Below are 16254 nucleotides of genomic sequence, written 5' to 3'. Positions count from 1 at the left end.
ACGTGCATCCAACGAGTAAGTTTTTCGATGAATGTATTATTTGAGAAAAAAAAAACATCTGCAAATGTTTTACAAGTGAATAATGCTTACTGGGAATAATTTCTGTACAGACAGAGAACGGATCTCCGGTAAATCCAGCCTCACACTCGCAGATCGGATTGTGTTTCACTACTGTACACCGTGCGTTAATACCACAAGATCCTACACAAGGGTTAGTACATCGTTCGTTTACACATGCCAACGTGGCTGGACATTCGGCATTGAGCATGCACTCTGGACGGCAGTTTGGCGCTCGGCCGATGTAGTTTGGCAAACAAGAACATGCAGGTGTCGACCCAATAGCTCGGCAGACGGAGTTTGGCCCACAAGGTGATGGAACGCATGGATCTACGGGATCTTGTACGACCGGAGCTTCTACAGCGCGGCCATTGGTTGAAGAGTAAGGCGATAAGAGTAGAGAGCAAGAAAGCGACAAAGCAAGATAAACAGATGAAAAGAGCGAAGAGCAAAAAAGCATTGGGAAAAGAAAGTTTGTACAGGAAAGAAAAGAACAGTTGTGCATGAAGTTGATTGGTACAATCACATCTATATCGTTCCAGAATGCTAGCATTCTGTCGATATGGTTCAGGATGCTTACTTTCAACTGGTACGCATCGAACAAACGGATCTCCGGTGAAGCCAAGTGAACAGCTACAGATTGGGTTATGATTAACCACTTGGCAACGTGCATTCTGGCCGCAAGTACCAGGACATGGATCGTTACACTTTTGGCCAATGCAAGCTTTATCAAGAGCGCACTCCGAGCTGACGATACATTCCGGTCGGCAGTTTGGTGGCGTTCCGATAAAACTGGCCTGGCACGTGCAAACGGCATGCCCATTCGATTCGCGGCAGATACTATTAGGACCACATGGAGACGGAGTGCATGGATTGATCGGTTCATTTTGTTCTAAAATAATGGCAAAATGGACAAAACATATGGATTTCAGTGGTAAGAAACACTGCAAGGAAATAAAAGCAACACCCTAACGAGTGAAAAGCTCAACGAATGGTCTTACTAGGTTGCTCTGGTGGACGACATTGCGTGAACGGATCACCGGTATAGCCTGGTCGGCAAGCACAACTTGGCGAGTGATTGACTACATAACATTCTGCGTCAATACCGCAAACACCCGGGCAAGGGTCAGCGCACTTATTATTCACGCAAGCCCTCACACGTGGGCAGTCGCTGTTGGTAACACACTCCGGTCGACAGCCACTGTACGGATCGCCAAAGTAATCCGGCAGACATGTACATGATCCTGCACCGTTCCGTTCCTTGCATACCGCGTTCGATCCACAGGGCGAAGGGTTGCATGGGTTTCTAGATTCTTCGCGAACAGGTGTTACTACAAGAAGAAAGGTATATACATAGAAGATTGTTCCACACCATAAAAATAGATTGTACATGTTATAATACACATAAATACCATACACACACACACACTCACACACACATAAACTCACTCACACAAATTAAAACTATTCTAAGCAACTAATGTTTACAATACATACATTTATGTACAGGCTCATAAGTATGTGATTTTTGCGATGGCTGATTCTGCTTGATATGTCTTGTGTATCTGGTACAGCTTCGCAAAAACCGCGAGCCATTTTTTTTGTTACATATACTCATGCAAACAATTTGTACATAGATATAGGGAGGGCATGAGAATCGTGAAAGTATAATTCAGTGTCCTGTCATATGAAGGTTTGTATTATGCTTTCACAATACTTCACACACAGTGCATGGAAAGAAGCAGTAGAAGATAGTAGGAAAGTGAAAAGAAATCTTACAAGGAATGACTGTACAGCCGGAGAAAGGATCTCCCGTATATCCGGTTTGGCAGGAGCAGGAAGGCGAATGTTCAATCACGCGACAAACAGCATTAGGGCCGCACGATCCCGGGCATGGGTCGGCGCACTTTTCATTGACGCAGGCAAGATTACCAGAGCATTCCGCATTGATCGTACATTCGGGCCGGCAGTTCGGAGCTCGACCAACATAGTTGGGCAAGCACGAGCAAGCCGGCACGTTTCCGACAGCTCGGCACTGTGAATTTGGTCCGCACGGCGATGGAAGGCAGGGGTTCGTAGGTTCAGCTTGAACCACTTGTTCTAGAAACGGAGCAGCGGATGGACGAAAGGACGAGCGAAAATTATTGACCGTGGCAAATTTGTGCATTTCGATGCGGTGTATAGCAAAAAAGGGGGAAAGCTTACTTTCTTCTGGCACACATCGTTCGAATGGATCGCCGGTAAAGCCGGAGGGACAGCTACAGATCGGATTGTGATTGATTACCGTACAACGAGCGTTAAAACCGCACGTACCAGGACACGGATCCAAGCACGACTGCTTGATACAAGCCTTATCCATTGCACATTCAGAGCTAACAGTACATTCTGGACGACAAGCCGGTGGCGAACCAATGTAATTGGCCTGACACGAACAGACGGCATGTTCGTTCACATTGCGGCACTGGCTGTACGGGCCACAGGGCGACGGACGACATGGATCGATAGGAGTGTGTTCGATTTCTATAGTGCCGAAGAGGAGGGAGGAACAAATGATAATGAACATTAAAGACCTTGGCTCTCTAGCAGCAAGTATACAAAAAAAACACCTACGTTTCGGTATCTCGCGACATGCTTGTGATGGGTTTCCAGTGTAGCCCGGCATGCAAGCGCAAGAAGGCGAATGGTTCATGACGAAGCATTCCGCGTTCAGACCACACATGCCCGGGCACGGATCGACGCATTTGTTGTTCAAACATGCCCGAGTATTCGGACAGTCCGAGCTGAGCATACACTCAGGCCGGCACTCGTGATACGGATCACCGTAGTAATCCTTCACACAAGTGCAGGAACCTGCGTTGTTGCGTACATTACATTCCGCGTTTATGCCACACGGGGATGGATTGCAGGGATCTACTATTTCTGGTTCACGGTGTACTAGAGTTGCGTTAACGTTAGAATTCATCCCAAAAAGGAGAGAGAAAAAAATACAGTCAGAATGGTGGCCCTCACTCTAAGGTACAGGTTTTGCAAACGTAATTCTTACTTATTACAGGGCTACACGAGGTATATGGATCGCCTTCGTATCCTTCAATGCAACGACAGTTGGGCTGATGGTTTTGGACTGTGCAGAGTGCATTCGAGCCACAAGATCCAGGACAAGGGTCACCACAGCGTTCATTGATGCACGCCTTCATCGGCGTACACTGAGAGTTGGAAGTACACTCGGGGCGACAGTTCGGTGCGCGTCCGATATAATTTGGCAAACAAGAACAGGCCGCCGTATGACCAACAGCCTTGCATTGAGAATTTGGTCCACAGGGAGACGGAATGCAAGGATCGGTAGGGGTTTCCTGTACGACAGGACGACCTGCGCGTTGAAAAAAAGCGTTCGATGGGAGAAAGGGAGTATTGTATTGATTCTGTGAAATACACGTAGCAACACGAGGTAAACAATTCTTACGTTCTTCCGGTATACACCGTACGAATGGATCTCCTGTAAAGCCAGCCTTGCAGCTGCAGATAGGATTGTGGTTCACTACTTGGCATCGTGCATTGAAACCGCATGTGCCTGGACAAGGATCCACACACTTGGTCTTAACGCATGATTTGTCTAGCGGACACTCCGAGCTGACCACACACTCTGGACGACAGTTGGGTGGTGAACCAATATAATTCTGCTTGCATGTGCATACGGCATGATTGTTCAGCACGCGACACACGCTGTTCGGGCCGCATGGTGACGGTTGACATGGTTGCACTACAGGCTCATCTCGAACTGCGCGAAGCATTCGAATAATGGTTTAAATGAGGGAAAAAATTACCAAAACGGTTAAAACGTGTTCCAAACACGGTTGTTTATGAAACAATTGTATGGTTGCGAACGATATCTTACTTTCCGGCTGAGGTCTACACTCCGTGAACGGGTTCCCTATAAATCCTGTCAAGCAAACGCAACTTGGAGCGTGATTCACAACATGACACTCGGCATTTACTCCGCACGTTCCTGGGCACGGATCTTGACATTTGTTATTTATACATGCTCGTGTTCTAGGACAGTCGCTGTTCATTACACACTCAGGGCGACACCCAACGTATGGATCGCCGAAATATTCCGGCGCACAAGTGCATGATCCCGCACCATTGCGCTCCTTGCAGATAGCATTTGCTCCGCATGGGCTCGGATTACATGGCATAGGAGTTTCTTGTTGTACGACTGTAAATCGAATGAAATAGGTGAGAGAGAATTTGTTAAAGTTAATGTTACAAAACCATTAAAAACTTGAAGCACAAGTTCTGTAATGGGCTTCATTTATCAAAGCTGCAAATGCATAATTGTTTTATTTGTTCTAATCTAATCGTTTGCCGTTTTGAGCAGTTGTTTTGCAATACTGCTAATACAGTGTGTTGTTATTTGTTACTTATTGTTGCTGTGTAACGACCATATTGTTTTGTTCAAACTTCCCTCGAATTAATTTGGAACAATATATTAGCTTGTGTTATATTTGCGAAAAAGATAATCCTCCAATAAAGCTGCCAGTAGTGTGTTGTGATTGAACTTCTGTTAAAAGCCTCTGAATGAAGTTTCATCCAACGATAGTGTATACCAGTGTGCGCGTTTGAGTGTAGTGCAATTGAAGTGAAATTGTGTTGGGTTTTATCCGTATTGCCAATAAAAAAGTTAAATGTTAACTCCATAAGTAAGGAGCTTAAGCATATTCAATTTGTATGCATATTACATCAACTTTGATTAGCTTATTAAGCCTTTAAAGCAGTTGTTATTTTCATTTCAATTGAGCGCTGTTTGTGTCAAGCAAATTTGTATACTGCAGCTGTAGATGGCTTACTCGGAATAATGCTGCATCCAGCAAAAGGATCTCCACTGTAGCCTGGTGTGCAACTGCACAAAGGTTTGTGAGCTACTACAGCGCATTCGGTATTAACTCCACACGATCCAAGACAAGGATTGCGGCACTTTTCATTAATGCAAGCCAAATTCATGGGACATTCCGAGTCTACCGCACATTCGGGTCTACAGCTTGGCGGACGACCCACGTAGTTGGGCAGACACGAGCACACAGCTCGATTGTTGTGTACTTTGCACACGGAGTTCACTCCACACGGTGACGGTTGACACGGATTCCTGTACTCTTCCTCCAATATCGGTTGTGCTGTATCGACCATAAGCACAGTGGTGAGGAGTTGGAGTTGAAGAAAACGGGAAAACAATGTTGAACAATCAGAAAATCGCATTCCACGAGGGAAGAAAGCAGCAATTGCACTAAGCGAAAAGCAACAGGGTTTAATGCTAGGCAAGTAGCTTGCGTGGTGGTCATTGGCAATATCTTACTTGGCTCCGGTGAGCACTGCACAAATGGATCACCGATAAATCCAGCGTTACAGCTGCAAATTGGATTGTGATTTACCACGCGGCATCGCGCGTTCATTCCGCACGTACCCGGGCACGGATCGATGCATCGTTGATTGATACAAGTTCTGTCGCGAGGGCACTCTGCGTTTATGAGACATTCTGGACGACAATTGGGTGGAACGCCTGAACAACTGATTTGGCATGAGCAAACCGGATGACCGTCCAGCACCCTACATATGCTGTACGGACCACATGGAGATGGTGAACAGGGGTCTATCGGATGACGGGCAGGGAGATCTAATATTACAGATGAAAGAAGGTGCGAAACCATACCGGTTCGTGCAAAAGATGGAAAAGAAGAATACGAGACAGGAGGTGTGTATAATACACGTTAGTACAAATGGTTCCATTTACCGAGAGAGAAAGAGAGAGAGAGAGAGAGTGATAGGACAGGTTCTACGGAACGTATCTTACTTTCTACCACGATAGGACGGCAAGCCTGTGATGGATTGCCCGTATAACCAGGACTACAGCTACAGTACGGCGAATGGTTATGTACACGACATTCACTGTTAAGCCCGCACGTGCCAAGGCATGGGTCAATGCAGCGCATGTTGACGCATGCCTTGGTAGACGGACATTCCGAACTTTGAACACATTCCGGTCGGCAGTTGACGTATGGATCACCGAAATAATTGGGCATGCATTTACAAGAACCAGCACCGTTTCGATCCTTGCAGATCGCGTTCGAACCGCAAGGGGACGGATTGCATGGGTCAATTATTTCGTCCCGTTTAATAGCTACGAAAAATGTATAACATTAGGTCATCGTTTAGGAACAGTAACATTGAATTATTCGTTTGGTTTGTTAATGGACAGTAACTGATCAATCGATCAGTCCTGGCGTGGATATTCGCATTAGATTGTGATTTTTTGACGAATGTCTGGTATAAAAGCCTGATATAAGGGAGATAAGAGAATAACGACTTACCGACTGGATTGCAACCACTGTACGGATCCCCTTCGAACCCATCAACACAATAACACTCGGGTCGATGGTTACGGGTGCTGCACTGCGCATTGTATCCACAGGAGCCCACACAGGGATCGCGGCACTTCTGATTGAAGCACGCTCGATTCGACGGACAGTCTTGATCTGTTTCGCACTCCGGTCTGCAGTTCGGCGGTGTTCCGAGCATACCAGCAGCACACGTACACACTGCACGATTGTCAATCTCACGGCATTCCGAGTACGCGCCACACGGGCTTGGCTGACATGGATGCACTGGTTCCGCCGGTTTCGGATAACACTGCTCGAACGGATTACCAATCATGTCACGCTGACAACTGCAAAATGGTTTGTGATTGATCACTTGGCATTGCGCGTTTATACCGCACAGCCCAGGGCACGGATCGGCACACTTCAGATTAATACAGCTGCGGTCGTGCGGACATTCCTCACTGCTTGAGCATTCCGGCCTGCAAGCTGGCGGTGTTCCGCGGTATCCCTCCGGACAGGAACATGTTGGTCGGCCTCCTACTACTCGACATACGCTGTTCGATGGACAGGACGCACACGGATCTTTCGGTGCCACTGGTGGTGGTACTTCTCGACGACAGCCACGGAACGGATCACCCACGTATCCCCGACTGCATTCGCACACCGGTATGTGATTGGCCACGGTACAGTCCGCATTCGTACCGCACACGCCCGGGCACGGATCGCGGCAGTGTTGATTGACGCACGCCGTGTGGCTGGGACAGTCCGAGTTCAGTACGCACTCCGGTCGACATCCCGTATTGTACGGATCTCCCAGGTACGGTGTGATGCAGGTACACTTGGCGGCGCCATTGTGCTCACTACATACCGCATTTTCTGCACACGGGTTCGGATAGCACACATCCTTTGGTGTGTCCTTCGGCACTGCGGAACATCCAATGAAAGCATCTCCTTCAAATCCAGCACGGCAGCTACAGAACGCAGAATGTGCCACGATGTGACAGTCAGCATTAGCGCCACACGCGTTAGCGCACGGATTTTGACACTTCTCGTTAATGCAAGCTTTGTCCTGGGGACATTCGGAGCTTAGTACACACTCCGGGCGGCAGGCCGGCGGAGAACCGATAAAGTTCGGCTGACACGAACACACCGGCCTTCGGCCGCGTACCTGACAAATTGAGTTCGGTCCGCAGGGCGATGGATCGCAGGGATTCTTCTGCTCCACTGGTGGTTCGTTTTGTCGTGCCTCGCAGATCACAAACGGATCTCCCTGCTGGTTGGCTCCACAGCTGCAGATCGGATTGTGATTCAGCACTTCGCAGCGTGCACCGACGCCGCACGTACCCGGACATGGGTCGGCACACTTTAGATTGATGCACGCCTTGTTCTGCGGACACTCTGCATTGATCATACATTCGGCCTGGCAGGCGGGCGGCACTCCACGATACCCCGGTAAGCACGAGCAAATGGCGTACCCATCAGGTGTAGTACGGCATTTACTGTTCGGTCCGCAGGGGTTCGGGTCGCACGGTGTATTGTCCGGAGGAAGGTACGTTCGTTCCGTGCATGCAACCAGCGCATCACCGGTGTGGGTGGGCGGACAGAAGCAAATCGGTAAATGATTAACCACTTTGCACTGCGCGCTCACACCGCACGCATCTACGCACGGATCGACGCAGCGTGAATTTACGCACGCCTTACTGATCGGACAATCCGTGTTAACAACGCATTCTGGTCGGCAGCCTATCAAAGGATCTCCGTAGTAGTTCTTTTTACATACGCAAGCCAAGACGCCATTCTGCTGTTTGCATTGCGTGTTTGCTCCACAACGGATACTAGCGCACGTTTCCCGTGGACTCTCCTGTGGCTTACACTGTTCGTAAGGGTTTCCATACATCTCCGGCGGACAGTAGCATACTGGTCGGTGACGCTCGACGGTGCACAGTGCGTTGTATCCACACGATCCCGGGCAGGGATCTCGACATTCCGACTGCAGGCATGCCATATTGAACGGACAATCCGTGTTCAGCACACACTGAGGTCGGCATCTGGGATTATGTATTGCATCCGGAGCTACGCACGGATCGCACAGAGCGACATCGTTACCATATATTGAACAAACCTCTCCCGGACCGCACGGATCCGACGAGCACGGTTGTCTGGTCATGTTGCGATCCTCCGGTATCGGCACGCACTGCACGAACGCATCGCCCGTATATCCCGAAGGACACTTACACATCGGTGTGTGATAATTAACACTACATTCCGCGTTCACGCCGCACACCGTACCCAATGCACACGGCGATACACACTTATGGTTGACGCAAGACTTGTCCGGTGTGCAGTCAGAATTGATGTCACACTCAGGCTTGCAACCTTTACGCGGATCTCCATGGTAGTTCGTTAGGCACTTGCACACTGGCCGTTTGTTCCTCACGCTACAACGAGCATTGGCACCGCACGGGCTGGGGTTGCAAGCATCGCGAGGCCGTTCATCTAAGCTGTAGCACTGTACGGCAGGATTGCCTGTTAAACCAGCGTCACAGAAGCACACTGGATGATGTTTCTCGACACGACAATGCGCTCCCGCGCCACACGATCCCGGACACGGATCAGCACATCGCAGTCCGATGCAAGCCTTGTCCGCAGCACACTGATCATCGCTCAAGCATTCAAACGCATGGCATCCCGTTGTCGTCGGATCGCCGCTCAGCCCTGGTGGGCATCGGCATCCCGGTGCCCCATCTACCAGCAGCACACACTCGGCTCCCGGACCGCAGGGATTCGGTTCGCATACAGACCGTGGCTGCTCAACGCATCCTCCATACGGATCACCGATAAAGTTTGGCTTGCAGTAACACTGCTCCCTGCCTTCTGCCACATAGCAATCCGCATTCGCACCGCATGGTCCCGGTTGACACAGCTCCGGTGTCATAACTGGCTCGAGGCAGCTACGGTAGGGATTGCCTATCATCGAATCTGGACAGTAGCATACGGGATTGCGCGTTGCGTCGCAGATCGCTCCAAAGCCGCAGGGATTCGGATCGCACGGGCTTGACGGTTCCACACAGCCACGGATCGTGTTGGGACTTTCAATGTACCCTGGCACACATGTGCATTTTGCATACCCATTGCTCAGTATTGTGCACTGAGTGTTGGGCCCGCACGGTGACGGGACACACGGGTTTTGTGGCAGCGTACATGGCGTCTGGGGTGGATTTCCTTCAAACTCGGGCAGACAGAAGCATGTCGGTTTACCGTTGATTTTGCGACATCCCGAGTTGGGTCCGCATGGATTTGGTGTGCACTCATTTCCTTCAGGAACTGGTAAAAAAGAATTGATTTCATTTGGTAAGTTAATGCCAACGCAAGAGTGTGTTCACTGGCGAACAATTTGCCTAAATATACTTACTGCAATTCTTGAATGGATTTCCAGTTAATCCGCGCGGACAGAAACACACCGGGCTGCCATTGTCGATTTCACACATTGCATTGATTCCGCATGGGTTTGGTTCACACGGATTACTTGGCGGATTGCATCCAGTACGCGCATTACCACCGTATCCCGGTGGGCAACGGCACACGGCTTTATGCCGTTTCACATCACACATAGCATTCGGTCCACACTGGCAAGGTGATGAGCAGCGGCCCTGGATACAAGCTTCATTGTCGTTGCACTGCCGATCCGAGAGACACCCTTGGTGCTGTGTACACTCAATGTAAGCATTACCAACGTACCCTGCCCGACAGCGGCAATCAATTCCATGATTCACTGCAAAACACTCTGCATTGTCGCCGCAAGAGTCGGCTTGGCAAGGATTGATGCAGATGCGATTCAACCGATCGCAAAGCTTATCGGGCGGACAATCTTCGTTGTACTGGCACACTGAACCTACAGTCGTTACTGAAAAGTTAACTTATGCTAATAAGTATCGGTTGTCCAATGCAGCAAAGCATAACCGTTTGACTGTGAGCTGTAATATATCCTACCTGGTACGCATTGTACAAAACCGTTTCCATGATATCCGTCGATGCAACTGCAATCAGTACCGTGATTGGTATTGATGCAAACTGCATTCGCCGTGCAAGTGTTCTTTACATCGCACGGTCTTTGACACACGTTTCCAACACAGGCTTCCGTAAGTGAACATTCATCGTTTGTGGTGCATTGTACTGAATGGTGCAAAATATGTAAAGAAAGTGTTTTGAAATTTGTGAGAAATGTGCAAATATATACATAACATACATGAACGATAATTTCCATGCTCGCGATGGAAATAATCAGAGAAATTGAAAGTGCAAATTAATGATACAAATGCGTTTTATGTTTTGGCATGATATCAGAAGAAAATGGATGGCTTGTTTAGTTTGCACAACTGTCGTTATAAACAAAATAATTGGCAAAGAAGCAAAAATTAGTTTGTATTCCTTACTTGACTCCAGCACGGTGCACTTGATAGTCGGGTTACCCTCGTGTCCAGGTGGGCATGTGCAAATGGGACGATGCATTTTAGCCTGGCACGTAGCGGTTTCTGCACAAACGCCGTCAAATAAGCAAGGGTTTTCGCACAAGCCCATGTAGCACGCTTCGTTATTCAGACAGTCGTTATCAGATTGGCAAGGCTCTGGTGTTTTTGGAGATCCTGGGGGTTCTAGATTAGTTAGCAATAATAAAAGCAAATATTAATAAATTAAGTGCATTTGTTAGGTATAAAAAAGGCAAACAATTTTAGAAGAAGAACTCCAAAACGGGTAAAGAAATGTTCAAAACAGGGAATTGAAAGATTATAGAACATAACAGAGGTTACAGAACGAAAAGTTGTAAGGAATATAGAAACTGAGTTTCAGTTAAGTAGAAAGAGCAAGGATTAGAGAATAATATTTACAGAGATATATACAGGAAATATTTAGGAGATTTGAAGGCAGCTGATAATACCTCTTGCGCAGGGAATGTTAGGGGGGAGATTGGTTGAGTTACAAAGTAAGAAACATTGTGATTTAACACAAATTTCATTCTCAGTGCACTCATTGGTGGATTGACAGGCTTTGGTGGCTGGTGGCATATTTGAGTTATTTTGCATTTCACTTGGATAAGTAGCGGTGGTTATAGATCCTTCGTTCGCATCGATATTTTCATCCCTTGGGTAAACGATTGTTGAGCCCACGAAATTATCCACAAACGTTGAAACAGTAGTAAATGAGTCAGGTGAGGTCATCATGTTATGTGCTTTCATAGTAAAACTATTTGTCATTACGTCATTATACGTCGGTGTTCTGGAGGATTCTTGATCAATCAATGTCTGGAAAACAGTTGAGGAGTACGATCGTGTGGTTTCTGTAACGTGTTGAGTTGTTTGCTCGTCAGTATAAGACGTGGTTGTATCGGAGTCAGCTGCTGGAGTTGTTTGATCATCACGAATTGCGGGCCGACCTGTAGTATCGGTTGTGGTATACGATCGTGTGGTTTCTGTATCGTGTTGAGTTGTTCGCTCGTCAGGATAAGACGTGGTTGTATCGGAGTCAGCTACTCGAGTTGTTTGATCATCACGAATAGTGGGCCGAACTGTAGTATCGGTTGTGGTGTACGATCGTGTGGTTTCTGTATCGTGTTGAGTTGTTCGCTCGTCAGGATAAGACGTGGTTGTATCGGAGTCAGCTACTCGAGTTGTTTGATCATCACGAATAGTGGGCCGACTTGTAGCATCGGTTGTGGTGTACGATCGTGTGGTTTCTGTATCGTGTTGAGTTGTTCGCTCGTCAGGATAAGACGTGGTTGTATCGGAGTCAGCTACTCGAGTTGTTTGATCATCACGAATAGTGGGCCGAACTGTAGTATCGGTTGTGGTGTACGATCGTGTGGTTTCTGTATCTTGTTGAGTTGTTCGCTCGTCAGGATAAGACGTGGTTGTATCAGAGTGATCTACTCGGGTTGTTTGATCATCACGAATAGTGGGCCGAACTGGAGTATCGGTTGTGGTGTACGATCGTGTGGTTTCTGTATCGTGTTGAGTTGTTTGCTCGTCAGGATAAGACGTGGTTGTATCGAAGTCAGCTGCTCGAGTTGTTTGATCATCACGAATAGTGGGCCGAGCTGTAGTATCGGTTGTGGTGTACGATCGTGTGGTTTCTGTATCGTGTTGAGTTGTTCGCTCGTCAGGATAAGACGTGGTTGTATCGGAGTCAGCTACTCGAGTTGTTTGATCATCACGAATAGTGGGCCGAACTGTAGTATCGGTTGTGGTGTACGATCGTGTGGTTTCTGTATCGTGTTGAGTTGTTCGCTCGTCAGTATAAGACGTGGTTGTATCGGAGTCAGCTACTCGAGTTGTTTGATCATCACGAATAGTGGGCTGAACTGTAGTATCGGTTGTGGTGTACGATCGTGTGGTTTCTGTATCGTGTTGAGTTGTTCGCTCGTCAGGATAAGACGTTGTTGTATCGGAGTTAGCTGCTCGAGTTGTTTGATCATCACGAATAGTGGGCCGAACTGTAGTATCGGTTGTGGTGTACGATCGTGTGGTTTCTGTATCGTGTTGAGTTGTTCGCTCGTCAGGATAAGACGTGGTTGTATCGGAGTCAGCTACTCGAGTTGTTTGATCATCACGAATAGTGGGCCGAACTGTAGTATCGGTTGTGGTGTACGATCGTGTAGTTTCTGTATCGTGTTGAGTTGTTTGCTCGTCAGGATAAGACGTGGTTGTATCGAAGTCAGCTGCTCGAGTTGTTTGATCATCATGAATAGTGGGCCGAGCTGTAGTATCGGTTGTGGTGTACGATCGTGTGGTTTCTGTATCGTGTTGAGTTGTTCGCTCGTCAGGATAAGACGTGGTTGTATCGGAGTCAGCTACTCGAGTTGTTTGATCATCACGAATAGTGGGCCGAACTGTAGTATCGGTTGTGGTGTACGATCGTGTGGTTTCTGTATCGTGTTGAGTTGTTCGCTCGTCAGGATAAGACGTGGTTGTATCGGAGTCAGCTACTCGAGTTGTTTGATCATCACGAATAGTGGGCCGAACTGGAGTATCGGTTGTGGTGTACGATCGTGTGGTTTCTGTATCGTGTTGAGTTGTTCGCTCGTCAGGATAAGACGTGGTTGTATCGGAGTCAGCTACTCGAGTTGTTTGATCATCACGAATAGTGGGCCGAACTGTAGTATCGGTTGTGGTGTACGATCGTGTGGTTTCTGTATCGTGTTGAGTTGTTCGCTCGTCAGGATAAGACGTGGTTGTATCGGAGTCAGCTACTCGAGTTGTTTGATCATCATGAATAGTGGGCCGAACTGTAGTATCGGTTGTGGTGTACGATCGTGTGGTTTCTGTATCGTGTTGAGTTGTTCGCTCGTCAGGATAAGACGTGGTTGTATCGGAGTCAACTGCTCGAGTTGTTTGATCATCACGAATAATGGGCCGAACTGTAGTATCGGTTGTGGTGTACGATCGTGTGGTTTCTGTATCGTGTTGAGTTGTTCGCTCGTCAGGATAAGACGTGGTTGTATCGGAGTCAGCTGCTCGAGTTGTTTGATCATCACGAATAGTGGGCCGAGCTGTAGTATCGGTTGTGGAGTACGATCGTGTGGTTTCTGTATCGTGCTGCGTTGTTCGCTCGTCAGGATAAGACGTGGTTGTATCGGAGTCAGCTACTCGAGTTGTTTGATCATCACGAATAGTGGGCCGAACTGTAGTATCGGTTGTGGTGTACGATCGTGTGGTTTCTGTATCGTGTTGAGTTGTTTGCTCGTCAGGATAAGATGTGGTTGTATCGAAGTCAGCTGCTCGAGTTGTTTGATCATCACTAATAGTGGGCCGAGCTGTAGTATCGGTTGTGGAGTACGATCGTGTGGATTCTGTATCGTGTTGAGTTGTTTGCTCGTCAGGATAAAATGTGGTTGTATCGGAGTCAGCTACTCGAGTTGTTTGATCATCACGAATAGTGGGCCGAACTGTAGTATCGGTTGTGGTGTACGATCGTGTGGTTTCTGTATCGTGTTGAGTTGTTCGCTCGTCAGGATAAGACGTGGTTGTATCGGAGTCAGCTACTCGAGTTGTTTGATCATCACGAATAGTGGGCCGACTTGTAGCATCGGTTGTGGTGTACGATCGTGTGGTTTCTGTATCGTGTTGAGTTGTTCGCTCGTCAGGATAAGACGTGGTTGTATCGGAGTCAGCTACTCGAGTTGTTTGATCATCACGAATAGTGGGCCGAACTGGAGTATCGGTTGTGGTGTACGATCGTGTGGTTTCTGTATCGTGTTGAGTTGTTCGCTCGTCAGGATAAGACGTGGTTGTATCGGAGTCAGCTACTCGAGTTGTTTGATCATCACGAATAGTGGGCCGAACTGTAGTATCGGTTGTGGAGTACGATCGTGTGGTTTCTGTATCGTGTTGAGTTGTTTGCTCGTCAGGATAAGATGTGGTTGTATCGGAGTCAGCTACTCGAGTTGTTTGATCATCACGAATAGTGGGCCGAACTGTAGTATCGGTTGTGGTGTACGATCGTGTGGTTTCTGTATCGTGTTGAGTTGTTCGCTCGTCAGGATAAGACGTGGTTGTATCGGAGTCAGCTACTCGAGTTGTTTGATCATCACGAATAGTGGGCCGAACTGTAGTATCGGTTGTGGTGTACGATCGTGTGGTTTCTGTATCGTGTTGAGTTGTTCGCTCGTCAGGATAAGACGTGGTTGTATCGGAGTCAACTGCTCGAGTTGTTTGATCATCACGAATAATGGGCCGAACTGTAGTATCGGTTGTGGTGTACGATCGTGTGGTTTCTGTATCGTGTTGAGTTGTTCGCTCGTCAGGATAAGACGTGGTTGTATCGGAGTCAGCTACTCGAGTTGTTTGATCATCACGAATAGTGGGCCGAACTGTAGTATCGGTTGTGGTGTACGATCGTGTGGTTTCTGTATCGTGTTGAGTTGTTCGCTCGTCAGGATAAGACGTGGTTGTATCGGAGTCAGCTACTCGAGTTGTTTGATCATCACGAATAGTGGGCCGAACTGTAGTATCGGTTGTGGTGTACGATCGTGTGGTTTCTGTATCGTGTTGAGTTGTTTGCTCGTCAGGATAAGATGTGGTTGTATCGAAGTCAGCTGCTCGAGTTGTTTGATCATCACGAATAGTGGGCCGAGCTGTAGTATCGGTTGTGGAGTACGATCGTGTGGATTCTGTATCGTGTTGAGTTGTTTGCTCGTCAGGATAAAATGTGGTTGTATCGGAGTCAGCTACTCGAGTTGTTTGATCATCACGAATAGTGGGCCGAACTGTAGTATCGGTTGTGGTGTACGATCGTGTGGTTTCTGTATCGTGTTGAGTTGTTCGCTCGTCAGGATAAGACGTGGTTGTATCGGAGTCAGCTACTCGAGTTGTTTGATCATCACGAATAGTGGGCCGAACTGTAGCATCGGTTGTGGTGTACGATCGTGTGGTTTCTGTATCGTGTTGAGTTGTTCGCTCGTCAGGATAAGACGTGGTTGTATCGGAGTCAGCTACTCGAGTTGTTTGATCATCACGAATAGTGGGCCGAACTGGAGTATCGGTTGTGGTGTACGATCGTGTGGTTTCTGTATCGTGTTGAGTTGTTCGCTCGTCAGGATAAGACGTGGTTGTATCGGAGTCAGCTACTCGAGTTGTTTGATCATCACGAATAGTGGGCCGAACTGTAGTATCGGTTGTGGTGTACGATCGTGTGGTTTCTGTATCGTGTTGAGTTGTTCGCTCGTCAGGATAAGACGTGGTTGTATCGGAGTCAGCTACTCGAGTTGTTTGATCATCACGCATAATGGGCCGAACTGTAGTATCGGTTGTGGTGTACGATCGTGTAGTTTCTGTAT

The 16254-nt window shown here is 47.9% G+C and overlaps 1 protein-coding gene across 1 annotated transcript in view; it reads right to left on the bottom strand.

Annotated features, from left to right (window-relative positions):
• The window catches only part of LOC120959885 (uncharacterized), a 144584-nt gene that overhangs the window by 36941 nt on the left and 91389 nt on the right, over positions 1-16254 (bottom strand). Inside the window, exons 19-33 of the mRNA XM_049609528.1 lie at positions 10416-10598; positions 9838-10329; positions 6417-9749; positions 5900-6226; positions 5405-5722; positions 4902-5225; positions 3950-4270; positions 3518-3832; positions 3101-3424; positions 2668-2991; positions 2263-2577; positions 1837-2157; positions 1059-1388; positions 638-949; positions 91-414 (exon numbers count right to left, since the gene is read on the bottom strand). Coding sequence (XP_049465485.1) covers positions 91-414; positions 638-949; positions 1059-1388; positions 1837-2157; positions 2263-2577; positions 2668-2991; positions 3101-3424; positions 3518-3832; positions 3950-4270; positions 4902-5225; positions 5405-5722; positions 5900-6226; positions 6417-9749; positions 9838-10329; positions 10416-10598 — 7863 coding nt within the window. The remainder of the gene's footprint in view (positions 1-90; positions 415-637; positions 950-1058; positions 1389-1836; positions 2158-2262; positions 2578-2667; positions 2992-3100; positions 3425-3517; positions 3833-3949; positions 4271-4901; positions 5226-5404; positions 5723-5899; positions 6227-6416; positions 9750-9837; positions 10330-10415; positions 10599-16254) is intronic.

This window comes from Anopheles coluzzii, chromosome 3 (assembly GCF_943734685.1).
Source record: "Anopheles coluzzii chromosome 3, AcolN3, whole genome shotgun sequence".
NCBI classification, from domain to species: Eukaryota; Metazoa; Arthropoda; class Insecta; order Diptera; family Culicidae; genus Anopheles; species Anopheles coluzzii.
Note: the sequence above shows the minus strand (reverse complement) of the source record. Positions and strands in the feature narration are given on the sequence as shown.